A 17,354-nucleotide genomic window follows, 5' to 3' on the forward strand; every position below is an offset into this window, starting at 1 on the left:
CTCACTGCCCTAACAGTAAAGAATCCTCTTCTATGTTGGTGGAAAAACCTTCTCTCCTCCAGACGCAAAGAATGCCCCCTTGTGCCCGTCACCTTCCTTGGTATAAACAGATCCTCAGCGAGATATTTGTATTGTCCCCTTATATACTTATACATGGTTATTAGATCGCCCCTCAGTCGTCTTTTTTCTAGACTAAATAATCCTAATTTCGCTAATCTATCTGGGTATTGTAGTTCTCCCATCCCCTTTATTAATTTTGTTGCCCTCCTTTGTACTCTCTCTAGTTCCATTATATCCTTCCTGAGCACCGGTGCCCAAAACTGGACACAGTACTCCATGTGCGGTCTAACTAGGGATTTGTACAGAGGCAGTATAATGCTCTCATTATGTGTATCCAGACCTCTTTTAATGCACCCCATGATCCTGTTTGCCTTGGCAGCTGCTGCCTGGCACTGGCTGCTCCAGGTAAGTTTATCATTAACTAGGATCCCCAAGTCCTTCTCCCTGTCAGATTTACCCAGTGGTTTCCCGTTCAGTGTGTAATGGTGATATTGATTCCTTCTTCCCATGTGTATAACCTTACATTTATCATTGTTAAACCTCATCTGCCACCTTTCAGCCCAAGTTTCCAACTTATCCAGATCCATCTGTAGCATCATACTATCTTCTCTTGTATTAACTGCTTTACATAGTTTTGTATCATCTGCAAATATCGATATTTTACTGTGTAAACCTTCTACCAGATCATTAATGAATATGTTGAAGAGAACAGGTCCCAATACTGACCCCTGCGGTACCCCACTGGTCACAGCGACCCAGTTAGAGACTATACCATTTATAACCACCCTCTGCTTTCTATCACTAAGCCAGTTACTAACCCATTTACACACATTTTCCCCCAGACCAAGCATTCTCATTTTGTGTACCAACCTCTTGTGCGGCACGGTATCAAACGCTTTGGAAAAATCGAGATATACCACGTCCAATGACTCACCGTGGTCCAGTCTATAGCTTACCTCTTCATAAAAACTGATTAGATTGGTTTGACAGGAGCGATTTCTCATAAACCCATGCTGATATGGAGTTAAACAGTTATTCTCATTGAGATAATCCAGAATAACATCCCTCAGAAACCCTTCAAATATTTTACCAACAATAGAGGTTAGACTTACTGGCCTATAATTTCCAGGTTCACTTTTAGAGCCCTTTTTGAATATTGGCACCACATTTGCTATGCGCCAGTCCTGCGGAACAGACCCTGTCGCTATAGAGTCACTAAAAATAAGAAATAATGGTTTATCTATTACATTACTTAGTTCTCTTAGTACTCGTGGGTGTATGCCATCCGGACCCGGAGATTTATCTATTTTAATCTTATTTAGCCGGTTTCGCACCTCTTCTTGGGTTAGATTGGTGACCCTTAATATAGGGTTTTCATTGTTTCTTGGGATTTCACCTAGCATTTCATTTTCCACCGTGAATACCGTGGAGAAGAAGGTGTTTAATATGTTAGCTTTTTCCTCGTCATCTACAACCATTCTTTCCTCACTATTTTTTAAGGGGCCTACATTTTCAGTTTTATTCTTTTACTATTGATATAGTTGAAGAACAGTTTGGGATTAGTTTTACTCTCCTTAGCAATGTGCTTCTCTGTTTCCTTTTTGGCAGCTTTAATTAGTTTTTTAGATAAAGTATTTTTCTCCCTATAGTTTTTTAGAGCTTCAATGGTGCCATCCTGCTTTAGTAGTGCAAATGCTTTCTTTTTACTGTTAATTGCCTGTCTTACTTCTTTGTTTAGCCACATTGGGTTTTTCCTATTTCTAGTCCTTTTATTCCCACAAGGTATAAACCGCTTACACTGCCTATTTAGGATGTTCTTAAACATTTCCCATTTATTATCTGTATTCTCATTTCTGAGGATATTGTCCCAGTCTACCAGATTAAGGGCATCTCTAAGCTGTTCAAACTTTGCCTTCCTAAAGTTCAATGTTTTTGTGACTCCCTGACAAGTCCCCCTAGTGAAAGACAGGTGAAACTGCACAATATTGTGGTCGCTATTTCCTAAATGCCCAACCACCTGCAGATTTGTTATTCTGTCAGGTCTATTAGATAGTATTAGGTCTAAAAGTGCTGCTCCTCTGGTTGGATTCTGCACCAATTGTGAAAGATAATTTTTCTTGGTTATTAGCAGAAACCTGTTGCCTTTATGCGTTTCACAGGTTTCTGTTTCCCAGTTAATATCCGGGTAGTTAAAGTCCCCCATAACCAGGACCTCATTATGGGTTGCAGCTTCATCTATCTGCTTTAGAAGTAGACTTTCCATGCTTTCTGTTATATTTGGGGGTTTGTAACAGACCCCAATGAGAATTTTGTTACCATTTTTCCCTCCATGAATTTCAACCCATATGGACTCGACATCCTCATTCCCTTCGCTAATATCCTCCCTTAAAGTGGACTTTAGACAAGACTTTACATAGAGACAAACCCCTCCTCCTCTCCGATTTTTACGATCCTTTCTAAACAGACTGTAACCCTGTAAGTTAACTGCCCAGTCATAGCTTTCATCTAACCATGTCTCGGTTATTCCCACTATGTCAAAGTTACCTGTAGATATTTCTGCTTCTAGTTCTTCCATCTTGTTTGTCAGGCTTCTGGCGTTTGCGAGCATGCAGTTTAGAGGATTTTGTTTTGTTCCAATCTCCTCACTGTGGATTGTTTTAGAAATGTTCTTACCTCCCTTCTGAGTATGTTTTCCTGGGTCGTCTTTGTTCGAGTCTAATGTTTTTCTTCCCGTCCCCTCTTCTTCTAGTTTAACGCCCTCCTGATGAGTGTAGCGAGTCTTCTGGCGAATGTGTGTTTCCCAGGTTTGTTGAGGTGTAGTCCGTCTCTGGCGAGGAGTCCATCATACCAGTAATTCACACCGTGGTCCAGGAATCCAAATCCTTGTTGTCTGCACCATCGTCTTAGCCAGTTGTTTGCATCAAGGATCCTGTTCCATCTCCTGGTGCCATGCCCGTCTACTGGAAGGATAGAAGAAAAAACTACCTGTGCATCCAGTTCCTTTACTTTCTTCCCCAACTCTTCAAAGTCCTTGCAGATTGTCGGTAGGTCCTTCCTTGCCGTGTCATTGGTGCCAACATGTATCAGAAGAAATGGGTGGACGTCCTTGGAGCTGAAGAGCTTTGGTATCCTATCGGTCACATCCTTGATCATCGCACCTGGAAGGCAGCATACTTCTCTTGCAGTTATGTCCGGTCTGCAGATGGCTGCTTCGGTGCCTCTCAGTAGTGAGTCTCCCACCACCACCACTCTTCGTTGCTTCTTGGCTGTACTTTTTGCTGTCACTTGTTGCTGTGTGCCCTTTTCTTTTTTGCTTGCTGGTATTGCTTCATTCTCAGGTGTGCCATCTTCATCCTCTACAAAGATTTGATATCGGTTCTTCAGTTGTGTGGTTGGTGATTTCTCCATGGTCTTCTTGCTTCTTTTGGTCACATGCTTCCACTCATCTGCTTTTGGAGGTTCTCTGACACTTTTTGCACCTTCTGTGACCAGTAGAGATGCTTCTGTTCTGTCTAGAAAGTCTTCATTCTCTTTGATGAGTTTCAAAGTTGCTATTCTTTCTTCCAGACCCCGCACCTTTTCTTCTAAAAGGGCCACTAGTCTACACTTCTGACAGGTGAAATTGGATTCTTCTTCTGGTCGATCTGTGAACATGTAGCACATGCTGCAGCTCACCATGTAGGTTGTCACATCTGCCATGTTGCTCCTAGATCCTGCTGACTTGCTGTGTGTTTTCCTTCTTGTGTAATCTACTCAGCCAAGCTCTCTTGCAATAATGTCCTAAAGGCAAAAATTTGCGCGCCGTAAGGCGCGCGGTTTGGTGATGCTTTCGAAGCAGCTGGTCCCGGCTGTACCCAACGATCTTCTAGCTTAGGGAGACTTCGCTTCTCCCAGAAGGCACCTGGAATATGCAAATTAGCCTCCTGAAGCTTGAATCCCTGGTTTGGTGATGCTTTCGAAGCAGCTGGTCCCGGCTGTACCCAACGATCTTCTAGCTTAGGGAGACTTCGCTTCTCCCAGAAGGCACCTGGAATATGCAAATTAGCCTCCTGAAGCTTGAATCCCTGGTTTGGTGATGCTTTCGAAGCAGCTGGTCCCGGCTGTACCCAACGATCTTCTAGCTTAGGGAGACTTCGCTTCTCCCAGAAGGCACCTGGAATATGCAAATTAGCCTCCTGAAGCTTGAATCCCTGGTTTGGTGATGCTTTCGAAGCAGCTGGTCCCGGCTGTACCCAACGATCTTCTAGCTTAGGGAGACTTCGCTTCTCCCAGAAGGCACCTGGAATATGCAAATTAGCCTCCTGAAGCTTGAATCCCTGGTTTGGTGATGCTTTCGAAGCAGCTGGTCCCGGCTGTACCCAACGATCTTCTAGCTTAGGGAGACTTCGCTTCTCCCAGAAGGCACCTGGAATATGCAAATTAGCCTCCTGAAGCTTGAATCCCTGGTTTGGTGATGCTTTCGAAGCAGCTGGTCCCGGCTGTACCCAACGATCTTCTAGCTTAGGGAGACTTCGCTTCTCCCAGAAGGCACCTGGAATATGCAAATTAGCCTCCTGAAGCTTGAATCCCTGGTTTGGTGATGCTTTCGAAGCAGCTGGTCCCGGCTGTACCCAACGATCTTCTAGCTTAGGGAGACTTCGCTTCTCCCAGAAGGCACCTGGAATATGCAAATTAGCCTCCTGAAGCTTGAATCCCTGGTTTGGTGATGCTTTCGAAGCAGCTGGTCCCGGCTGTACCCAACGATCTTCTACCTTAGGGAGACTTCGCTTCTCCCAGAAGGCACCTGGAATATGCAAATTAGCCTCCTGAAGCTTGAATCCCTGGTTTTCCACGGCAGATAATAATCCACGGCAGAAATGTTAAAGTTGACACCTAGACATCTTCTGGAAATGTGCCCCTAGATTCATTTGAGAATTAGCCCCATTTTCATCCGATCCACAGCTTTTCAGCGTCAAATATATGCTTGTGGTTGAATGTCTCAGAATTTCAAGATGATTTGGGCAGAGAATCTATACTTATATCCTCATCAAATCCTGAACTAGGGAACAAACTCTCAAAAACTGATCAGTGATCTCTAATAATCCAAGCGTTGTGTGTAGACTACCTGTATATCAAAGAGGCTTTCCGGGCCCAGGCTTTAATGATGAGCAGCGGGATAGGCCATCAAAATTGATGGTCAACAGAATGAACAAGTACATCCAAGTGTATGCGGCTACACCTGGCACTGCAGCTATCAGTGGATGAGCTCCATTACTGCACTCAGGGTCCCAGGGATGAGAATTTTTACCAATAATACTTTGATTGTCTGTCCTAAAGTTGGGTCATCGATGCTAAAAGCAGGAAAACAAGGACTTACAGTTTTATAGCCTAGATAGTTGCCAAAAGACAGTAAATTATATTTACATAGGGAGACGGATGCCAGTGGAAATAAAAATATTTGCTAAAAACAACAAGTTCCTGTAATTTAATATAATAAAACAATGAGTGCACAGTCAGATTACCTCTTCCTCTGCCTGGCACTCCCATCTATTCACAGCATCAGTGCCAGGTAAAAGGTGCCAGCAGGGGATTGCAGGAAACAAGGCAGCAGGTGTCCACACATTCAGCAGCTCCACACGTTCACCCTGCCCCCCGGCGAACCCGGGGCAGGTGCCAGGAGCCCACTGATCCCAGGGCAGGGGGCGCCACTCAGACTTGTGTGCACCGAATGTATGAAGCGGACCTAGTAACAGCAGCTTAACCACTTATATGCTGCTCTCTATTGTGTCAGCAACAATTAAGAGTTTGGAAATTAGGTGCCGATGTTATTATCTCAGCAGCAAAGGGTCTACTGAGGGAAGCGGCAATTGTACAGTACCCTGCAATGTTATAATATAAGCGATTGCAGACACTGAAGACATATAATCTAAACTGTGTTATTAATCAGTAAGATGTACTTACAAAAATGAAGGTTCTTAGCGCAGAAATTGGCCAGTTCATAGGTGCCCATCAACCACGGCAAGGTGACCTCCCTCTGATGGATCCCTTTTCTACTGTACATACCTCTTTTGAGCTCTCAGCCTACAACTAAATGGACAAACATGTCTCTCCCAGGCCATGAGCCTACAATTCATAAGGGTAAGTAGAACTGATGAAAATCACCTGCTGGTCAATGGGAGGAGTGCAGAGTCAGGCTGGAGGTTAATAACACACCACCAATAGTAAAATATAAAGAAAAAAACCTGAATAGCACCTCCAAAGTGTGAACAGGTGAAAGCAGGGCCGGACTGGGACTAAAATTCAGCCCTGGCAATTTGATGTTACACAGGCCCACTTGTCGCATGGTGAATATATAATATATTTGTGCCCCTGTATGTCACAAGACTATATAACATACAGTCCCAGATGGTCCAGTATTACAGCTCAGTCTTATTTATTGCTATGGTCTGGTCCAAAGTGAGCACATTAGCTATATTTTGCTTCTATGGGAAAAATGTGCACAGAAAATTTAGCATGTCTGCAAGAAAAATGGACATGTTGGGAATTTGAAGCACGCACCGCAGGTCAGTGTACACGGCATAAAAAGGAGATTTTTATACGGTAAATCCCATCCACATTGATGAACTGTCAAGCCGGCAGCGTTTTGGACACAAAGTGCTGCCTAAAGCTATGTGCACACGTTGCGGATTTCTGTGCAGATTTTTCCGCTCAGTTTTTGAAAAATCCGCAGGTAAAACGCTCTGTGTTTTACCTGCGTATTTACCACGGAATTCCTGCGTTTTTTGTGCAGATTTCACTTACTGATTCCTATAAAGGAACAGGTGTAAAAACGCTGCGGAATCCGCACAAAGAATTGACATGCGGCAGAAAATACAGCACAGCGTTTCCGTGCATTTTTTTCCGCACCATGTGCACTGCGGATTTGGGTTTACATAGGTTTACATGGTACTGATTGAAAACAGCTGAGAATCCGCAGCGGCCAATCCGCTGCAGATCCGCAACGTGTGCACATAGCCTAATACTGAACGTCTACACATACCCTAAAAGTGAACCTGACCGCTGATACCTGCTGTGTGACCCATGGGCAGCATGTGTCCGGCACCGGCTGTACGATCTAAGCCAGGTATGTTTGTCTCTGAAACGCTGCGGCATCACAGAGAAAAACATGTCTGACTTCTCCCCTCCTGCTGCCAATGACTGGTGTGTCTCTGTACTCACACGAAGGAAGAAACTTGTCCCTCAGTGGGAGCAGATGGGGAGAAACCACCAGGGACCCGCCTGTCTGACTAGTCACCCGTGTGGCCTTGGTCCTCGGCGGCTTTTAAAGTATCTTTCAGGATACATCTGGGGCTTATCTACAGCATTACAGAATGCATTACAGAATGCTGTAGATAAGCCCCTGATGCCGGTGGCCTTAGCTCAACTTCCATTTTGGGGGTGACAGGTTCCCTTTAAGGTTATCAGCAGCTCCGAAATCTTTTCTGTCCCTGCTGCCTCGCTGGACAGGAGGAAGTGGGCGGTCTGAAGTCCTGATTACCAGCTGCAGTAAGTGGCAGGGTCGGAGCAGCACAGAAGAGTGGCGCGCGCCTCTCCCCCCTGCCTGTCTCTATTTTACCGCACAGCAGCTGGTGATCAGGACATCAGACGGCAGCCGCAAACTTCATCCCGTGCAGCGGCAGTGATATTAACAGAACAGCGAGATCGCTTCTGGCTGCAGAAGCTGACAGCATGAAGGGGGCAATAGATCGAGCGGCCCACTACAGGGACCTGCCATTCTGGCATTTGCCAGAAATGACCAATGGCCAGTCCGGCCCGGGGTGAAAGCTGTGATAGCTGCATTATATAGAAAAAGAAAACACAGCAGCACTCTATTTGAGACCACGATATATGCAAACATGAAGTTCTTAGCGTATAAATCACCTGCTGGTTAATGGAAGGAGTGCAGAGTCAGGCTGGAGGCAGTCACACCTCCATTTAACTGTAGGCTGATAGCTCAAAAGAGTTATGTACAGTAGAATAGGACCCATCAATGGGAGGTCACCTTGCTATGGTTGATGGGCACACATGAATTGGCCAATTTATGTGCTAAGAACCTTCATTTTTGTAAGTACATCTTAACAAGAGATTGCAGATTTAACGTCCTCTATTAAAGGGAACCTGTCAGTTGTTTTGACCGCTATAAGATGCAACCACTGCCTTTCAGGGCTTATCTACAGCAAAAAATAAAAATAAGTTTAATTATACTCACCCGAGGGGGCAGTCCGGTGCAGTCCGGTCCGATGGGTGTCGCAGGTCTGGGTCCGGCTACCTCCCATCTTCTTGCGCCATCGCCCTCCTGTTTGATTCATAGCTCCCCAGCATCGCCTCTCTGACCTTTCCCAGCACCTGCGCACTACAGTACTTTGCTCTGCCCTCAACAGGGCAGATACGTACGCCTGCGCAGAAGTGCGTTGTGTTGTGAATTCCGCTCTTGGGCTCCCTCAGGTGGTTGTAAGTGGCACTTTTGTGAGTTCTGCTCTTGGGCTCCCTCCGGTGGTTTTAAGTGGAATGACTGCTCCTTGGATTTAGTAGTCTGCAGCTGCTTCCACTAATTGTCTTTCTGCTCGGCTTTTATTCCTGGCTCTTCTCTTCAGCCAGTGCCACTTGTCAATGTTTCCTGGCTGGATTCAAATCTCGGCTTGGATTTCCCTGGTTTCCTGACCAGTTCAGCAAGATAAGTCCTGGCTTTGCTCTTTTCAGTCCACATGTTGTGGACTTATTATTCTGTGCATTCTATATTTTGTCCAGCTTGTCAGTATGGATTATTTCTGTTAGCTGGAAGCTCTGGGAAGCAGATTTACCCTCCACACCTTTAGTCAGGTGTGGAGATTTTTGTAAACTCTGTGTGGATTGTTTTGTAGTTTTTATACTGACCGCACAGTAGCCTTTCCTGTCCTATCTATCAAGCTAGACTGGCCTTCTATGCTAAAATCTGATTTCATTTCTGCGTATGTTATTTTCCCCTCCTCTCACCGTCAATATTTGTGGGGGGCTATCTTTCCTTTGGGGATTTTCTCTGAGGCAAGATAGGTTTCCTGTTTCCATCTTTAGGGGAAGTTAGATCTTAGGCTGTGCCGAGGGGTCTAGGGAGCGTCAGGTACCCCCCACGGCTATTTTTAGTTGCGCTGCTAGGTTCAGGGTTTGCGGTCAGTACAGATACCACCTCCTTCAGAGCTTGTCTCATGTTGTTCCTAAACCACCAGATCATAACAGCGATGTCAGGGACCATGAAGCAAGCAGGAGGGCGGCGGCGCAAGAAGATGGGAGGCGCTGGACCAGGACCTGCGACACCCATCGGACTGCACAGCACCGGACCGCCCCCGGGTGAGTATAATAAAACTTATTTTTCTTATCTTTCAGGTCGGATCGGGGGCTTATCTACAGCATTATAGAATGCTATAGATAAGCCCTGAAATTCAGTGGCCGCAACTTAAAGCGGCCAAAACAGCTGACAGGTGCCCTTTAATGCTAATTAAAATGTTAAAAACAAAGAAAAATATACAAAAGTTTCTAATCTAAATCTAAGACAGATACAAAATATAATATATACTCTGTTGTAAGTAAATGAATAAAAGTAACAGTGCATATAAATAATATTTGGTAATTAGTAAACATCATTTTTGATCAAAAAAGCGTGAAAGCCATCCCACCAGTGTCAAGGTGAACCCAAATTCGGGATGGCCCTAACCTCTAGTATTAAAACATTACCATGCGTCATAGTGACATCCTGTGTGACTAAGTGCTGAGCAGTCCCGGGTCCCCAACAGATAGAAAGCGGTTTAAATGCAATGTCCAGCTCAAAGAAAGAGAGGCCACACCATTACCTGCACTAACTGCAGAAACCTAAAACTAAACCGAAAAAATTAACAGGAGTGTAAGATGCAATGCATTCAAAATAGGAACATGTTCATACTGGCTATCAACCAGACAAAACCTAAGACAGAAACAAAATAAACATACCCTAGTATATGGACGCATGGTAAGATTTTATTACTAGAGGTTAGGACCATCCCACATTTGGGTACACTTGGACGCTGGTGGTATGGCTTTTACACTTTTGTAGATCAAAAATGGTGCTCAAAAGTTATTTATATGTACTGTTGCTTTAACTCATTTACTTACAGCAGGGCGTATGTTTATTTTATGTGAACATGGTCTTATTTTACATGCATACCATCTTATACTCGACTTAATTTTTATCGGTTTAGTTAAAAGTTATAATAAGCCTAGTTTCTTGACCCCTTACTGCCATCGGACGGGATATTACGTCCAATGGCAGTATCCCCCCCTTTGATGTGAGCTCTGGACGATGAGCCCACATCAAAGCCGGGACATGTCAGCTGTTTTGAACAGCTGACATGTGCCCGCAAGAGGCGCGGGTGGAATCTCGATTCACCCGTGGCTATTAACCAGTTAAATGCCGCTGTTAAACTCTGACAGCGGCATTTAACAAGCACTTCCGGCCATCGTGATCGGGGGTCATCGGTGCGTCGGCATGACAACCAGAGGTCTCCTTGAGACCTCTATGGTTGTTGATGCCAGATCGCTATGAGCGCCACCCTGTGGTCAGCGCTCATAGCAAGTCTGCAATTCTGCTACATAGAGGCGATCTAAGCACCGCCTCTGTGTAGCAAAGCCAATGAAGTTGTGGCAGCTTCTAGAAGCATGCCAAAAGTTAAAAAAAAAAGTTTTTAAAAATATGAAAAAAATAAAAAAAATACAAAAGTTCCAATCACCCCCCTTTTGCCCCATTCAAAATAAAACAATTTAAAAAGAAAAATCAAACCTACACAAATTTGGTATCGCTGTGTTCATAATTGCCCGATCTATCAATAAAAAAAAAGATTAACCTGATCGCTAAATGGCGTAGCGATAAATATAAAGGCAAAACGCCAGAATTATGTTTTTTGATCGCCGCTACATCGCATTAAAATGCAATAACAGGCGATCAAAAGATCGTATCTACACCAAAATGGTATCAATAAAAGCATCAGCTCTCCACGCATAAATAAACCCTCAGCCAGCCCCAGATCACGAAAAATGGAGACGCTACGGGTATCGGAAAATGGCGCTTTTTTTTTTTAGCAAAGTTTGGAATTTTTTTTCACCACTTAGATAAAACAAAACCTAGACATGTTTGGAGAATCAAAATGGAGAATCAAAATGGCAGGTAAGTTTTAGCATTTGTGGGATTGCACTTTTTCTTTGCAATTTCACCGCACTTGGAATTTTTTTCATGATTTCTAGTACGCAACATGGTAAAACCAATGATGTCGTTCAGAAGTACAACTCGTCCTGCAAAAAAATAAGCCCTCACATGGCCATATTGACGGAAAAAATTAAAACTTATGGCTCTGGGAAGGAGGGGAGCGAAAAACCAAAAAGCTCCGGTCATGAAGGGGTTAAAATCTAAAATATTATCGTATTTGTTATTGCCAAATGTGTAACTATCCAAACTAGTAAAATGTTATAATATTTAACCCATAAGATGAACTGCGAAAGGAAAAAAAAAAAGAAATGGCAAAGCCACATTTTTTTAGGTAATTTTACCTTGCAAAAATTGAATGGAAAAAGATCATAAAGTTGTATGGACCCCCAAAATGGTCATGATAATAATTACAAATTTCACTGCGAAAATCAAGGCCTAACACTACTCTATCAACAAAAAAAATAAAAAAAAGTAGAGGTCTCAGATTATGAGAAGCAAAGAGGGGTCCATTTGGATTCTGCCTCCAAATTGTCTACACAAGCTTGGAGCAGGACCTTGTCCATCACCTACCGCTGTCAGTGGGGGGCTGGTCAGAATGTGCAAAATAGGAGTATACTTTTAATTTTTACAGATTTTATTGGGTTCGTGCAAGAAACAAAAACACCACAAAACCGACATGTAAAAATACACTATAAATTTGTTAAAAATTGGTATGAGCATGAGGCAACAGTGGTTACATTTATAATTACATATTTCAATGAAAAACTTCTTGCTGTGGACAAAACAGAAAATTGTACCCACCATTATCCTGAAAAGCCGCCTCCACTCTTTTCCCAATTCCAGGAAAGCCCTTTTTAATTTTCCTTGGAGATTTGGGGTCCATTTTGAGACTTACATGATCATAACTGGAAAATAAATATTAACATTATATGTAACCATGTAAGACTTGGGAGATCTCGGTACTTTAGGGTTCATTCCCATATTCCCATATTCCGTTTTTAACATATGTGAGCTATCCATTTTTTTATTTAACAGACAGGACACAGAAAGTGTGACCCATTTTATACGTAATTGTAATTGTTAATTTGCAGATCTATGGTTTACAACTAAAAAAATAGAGACATGCCCATATTTAGTTGGCCTCACAAACCAAACTCTCACATTTCGATGAATGGGTACATGGTGTGAACAGACAACTTATGGAAGCCATCATGGTGCACCCATGTTCTGCCTGTTTGGAATTCAGCCTCTGGCTGGGCTCAAATGACCATATGAGAAAAAAATAACAAGTCAGTAATGTTTTACACATCCAGCTCCTACGCAGACCTGTGCACCTCTGTGGCTTTGGAGAGTCACAGTGGGCCGTATAAGGCAGATATTAAAGATAGGTTTCATATGTTATGCTATGCTCTGCTAAACTCTAGGTGGACCACTTTTGGTTGAATGGACATTAGTTATTTAGTAAAGTGGTGGAAGAATGCTTATCTCTGTGATATCTGATGCCTTACTCAATGGAATGGCTTTTTTTAACGGCCTTCAACTTAATGGAAGATCGATCTTGTGGAAGCCTAGATAGGTCCACCAAGGTCTTCTCCATCTTTATCTTGATTGTATCAAGTCATTTGGGTTGCTGGTCTTACTCTTCACTTTGTTCCCTCTATTCTTCCAACCATGATAATAATAATAATAATAATTTTTATTTATATAGCGCCAACATATTCCGCAGCGCCAGAGGCGTAGCTAAGGGTTCAGCTCATGGGGGGCGAACCATCTGAGTGGGCCCCTAAACCTTGATTACAACTATGGTGGCACACTTTAATCATGGGTATAGGGGGAACCTCAGCAGATGATCCTGCTGTAGTTGAAAATGTATAATGGCCCCCGCATTAGCCCCCACGTTGTATCTCCCTTGGATTCTGGTCTCTGTCCCTTTCTGTGGGCTACAAATTGCAGAAAATAAAAACAACCAGTAAATGGGTATAGAGTCCACCATATGGGAAAAGGTCCCTGGAAGAATCCAGGTAACCCTAAAAGGAATACTCTTGTCTGGACAAGACCCTAAAGAGGTGAATGGAAAGAAAGAGGAAAGCAGAAGAAAGGGGGAGGTAAAATATCACACAATGAAAGAAGAAAGTGCGCCCCCCTGTATGTCATCTCTTCTTTTTTTTTCCTTCTCCCCATTTGTGGGCCATGTTATTCACACTGAGTATACATATGCATCTATATGTGATTGTGATTATCTATACTCACCTACTGGCTGTTCCCATTTTTATTCTATTTGGCTCGTCATCATATATATTTATCCTCAACTTTATGGGGATTTTTATTGTTTATATAAATGGCATTTTCATGTTTGTTACCTTCTATTTACTGATATGAGATGAGACATACTGGACTGATAGGACCCTGACCCCAGCTACAGGACCACATTACAAGAGATAGAGAGAGAGATGCTGAGAGAGAGACAGAGAGAGACTGAGAGACAGACAGAGAGACTGAGACAGAGAGAAAGACAGAGAAAGACAGAGAGAGCGAGACAGAGAGCGAGACCGAGACTGAGAGACAAAGAGACAGAGAGACTGACAGAGAGACTGAAAGAAACTGAAAGAGAGAGACAGATAGAGACTTACAGAGAGACAGACTGACAGAGAGAGAGCGAGACAGAGAGAGACTAACAGAGACTGAGATCGAGACAGAGAGCAAGACAGAGAGAGAGCGAGACTGAGACAAACAGAGAGTGAGACAGAGACTGAGAGAGACTGCCAGGGAGTGACAGAGACTGAGAGACAGAGACTGACACAGAGACAGAGACTCAGAGAGAGACTGAGACAGAGAGAAAGACACAGAGAACGAGACTGAGACAGAGAGCGAGACAGAGAGAGCAAGACCTTGACTGAGAAAGACAGACAGAGAGACAGACAAAGAGACAGAGACTGAAGAGAGACTGACAGAGACAGAGGGAGAGACTGACAGAGAGACAGAGAGCGAGACAGAGAGAGAGCGAGACAGAGTGACTAAGACAGAGACAAACTGAGAGCGAGACAAAGACTGAGCCAGAGAGAGACTGACAGAGACAGAGAGACAGAGACTGAGAAACAGAGAGAGCGCGAGACAAAGACTGAGACAGAGAGACTGCCAGAGAGTGAGAGACAGAGACTGAGAGAGACAAACAGAGAGAGAGCGAGACAAAGACTGAGACAGAGAGACTGCGAGAGACAGAGACTGACAGAGAGACAGAGACTGAGAGACAGAGACTGACCCTGAGGGACAGAGACTCAGAGAGAGACTGAGAGAGCGCGAGACAGAGCGCGAGACAGAGAGCGCGAGACAGACAGAAAGAGCGAGACAGACAGAGAGAGCGACAGCGAGAGAGCGAGACAGAGAGAGCGAGACAGAGAGAGAGACACACAGACAGAGAGAGCGAGACAGAGTGAGAGAGTGAGACAGAGAGCGAGACAGACAGAGAGAGCATGATTGAGAGAGCGAGACAGAGAGCGAGACAGAGACAGACAGAGAGAGCGAGACAGACAGCGAGAGCGAAACAGACAGCGAGAGAGTGAGACAGAGAGCGAGACAGACAGAGAGAGCATGATTGAGAGAGCGAGACAGAGAGCGAGACAGAGACAGACAGAGAGAGCGAGATAGACAGCGAGAGCGAAACAGACAGCGAGAGAGTGAGACAGAGAGCGAGACAGACAGAGAGAGCATGATTGAGAGAGCGAGACAGAGAGAGAGACAGAGAGAGCGAGACAGGGTGAGAGAGTGAGACAGAGAGCGAGACAGACAGAGAGAGCATGATTGAGAGAGCGAGACAGAGAGCGAGACAGAGAGCGAGACAGAGTGAGAGAGTGAGACAGAGAGTGAGACAGACAGAGAGAGCATGATTGAGAGAGCGAGACAGAGAGCGAGACAGAGAGACAGACAGAGAGAGCGAGACAGAGTGAGAGAGTGAGACAGAGAGTGAGACAGACAGAGACAGCATGATTGAGAGAGCGAGACAGAAAGCGAGACAGAGCGAGACTGACAGAGACAGAGAGCGAGGGAGACTGACAGAGACAGAGCAAAACGGATGCAGGAAACCTCAAGGACATGTCAGGAGGGGGGAACCATGTCCTGCCTCCTCCTCACTTCACAGTGCAGTCACCTCCAGCCCCCTGCAGCCTGAGCTCCTATGTCGTCCTATCTCCTGTCCAGCTGCTCCTGTGTGCAGGGCTCAGGGAGGGAAGAAGCGGCATCCTGAAGTCTCTTCAGCAGACACCACACAGCCGGCAATGTGTGCGTGTCTGCAGTATGTTCTGCTGGAGGCAGCAGGTACAGTGCCGGCACCCAGCGTCCCCGGGCACATGCTCCTCTACAGAACAGACCGCGATAGTGCAGGGAGATTCTGTCCCTGCTTTATCGCAGAGCTCAACTATATTGGCGTGCAGCAGGCTAATATAATTAAGGGTAGCATAGCTCCAGGTGGGCCCCCTCTGAGCTCCGGGCCCGGGGCGACCGCACCCTCTGCCCCCCTGGTAGCTACGCTACTGCGCAGCGCTTTACAACTTATAGAGGGGACTTGTACAGACAATAGACATTACAGCATAACAGAAATGCAGTTCAAAACAGATACCAGGAGGAGTGAGGGCCCTGCTGCTCGCAAGCTTACAGACTATGAGGAAAAGGGGAGACACGAGAGGTGGATGGTAACAATTGCTTTAGTTATTCGGTCCAGCCATAGTGTAAGGCTCAGGTGTTCATGTAAAGCTGCATGAACCAGTTACCTGCCTAAGTATGTAGCAGTACAGACACAGAGGGCTATTAACTGCATAAAGTGAATGAGAACATGATGCGAGGAACCTGATTATGTTGTTTTTTTTTTAATAGGCCACACAGGGATAGTTAGGTTAATGCATTGAGGCGGTAGGCCAATCTGAACAAATGAGTTTTTAGGGCACGCTTAAAACTGTGGGGATTGGGGATTAATCATATTAACCTGGGTGGTGCATTCCAAAGAATCGGTGCTGCACGTGTAAAGTTTTGTAGACGGGAGTGGGAGGTTCTGATTATTGAGGATGCTAACCTGAGGTCATTAGCGGAGCAGAGAGCACGGGTAGGGTGGTAGACTGATACCAGGGAGGAGATGTAGGGTGGTGCTGAGCCATGGAGTGCTTTGTGGATGAGGGTAGTAGTTTTGTACTGGATTCTTGAGTGGATGGGTAGATGTCCTTCTCCAGTCATTGCTCTCTCTTTTTTCATGATGTGTCTAAAGTAGGCAAGTTGTAGCTTGGTGCTCCTTGTTTCGAGTGACATGTCTGGCTTGATTTGCTCCAAAATTAATTTGTTTGTTCTTCTGGTCATCCATGGTACTGATAGCACCCTTCTCCAGCACTACATTTTGGAGGCATCGATTCTTCTTCTGTCTTGTTTCTTTATCATCCAGGTTCCGCATTCATATGTTACCACTAAAAGACCAAACTATGTACGAGCCATGTCTTCGATGCCAGTGAATTGTTCCTCAATTCGAAGCCCTTGCCCAGTAATTTGTTGATGTGCCCATAGCTATTCTCCTATTGACTTCCGGTGTCGTTGCTGCATCTTGAGTGATCATTGATCCGAGTAGGTTGAAGTCCTTTACAACTTCCAGTTTGTCGCCGTCCATCTCAAATGTGTATTGGCTCTAGAAGTTTATAAAGTCTATAATTAAACCTAAAAAGACGGTATGTGCCCAATGGGTTATTTAAGGCCAGAAAGGGATGGCTTATGCTTTCTGAGCATGGGAAAGGGGACCAGAGGAGCTAACACAGAAGTACGAATACAGCTAAACCTGAAATTTAAATCAGAAAATGAACTAGTCAGACAAGCCATGGTGTTAAAGATGGAAGGAAACAATAAAGGTAATGTAGTATACTACAAAGATTCATAACTTTACATTAATTTATTAAAAAAAAAGTTTAGTTACTGCTTCTAGGGCTATACCTATCTGATACATTTACTGGGTTTCTGAGTAGGTATTGGTGCAAAATCTGCAAAAGAGCTCCATCCCCATCCTGTTCCATTTTTTATACTTCTGTCTTCTTTTGTGGCC

At 44.5% G+C, this 17,354-nt stretch overlaps 1 protein-coding gene across 4 annotated transcripts in view; it reads right to left on the reverse strand.

Annotated features, from left to right (window-relative positions):
* Nucleotides 1-17,354, reverse strand: part of LOC138671223 (collagenase 3-like) — an 89,039-nt gene that overhangs the window by 41,605 nt on the left and 30,080 nt on the right. For 2 of the 4 annotated variants that reach the window (XM_069759202.1, XM_069759201.1), the window contains exon 9: nt 12,089-12,192. The exons of the other annotated variants lie outside the window; for them this stretch is intronic. In XM_069759202.1, the coding sequence (XP_069615303.1) occupies nt 12,089-12,192 (104 nt within the window). The remainder of the gene's footprint in view (nt 1-12,088; nt 12,193-17,354) is intronic. 4 annotated transcript variants of the gene reach the window in all.

This window comes from Ranitomeya imitator, chromosome 3 (genome assembly GCF_032444005.1).
Source record: "Ranitomeya imitator isolate aRanImi1 chromosome 3, aRanImi1.pri, whole genome shotgun sequence".
Classification (NCBI taxonomy): Eukaryota; Metazoa; Chordata; class Amphibia; order Anura; family Dendrobatidae; genus Ranitomeya; species Ranitomeya imitator.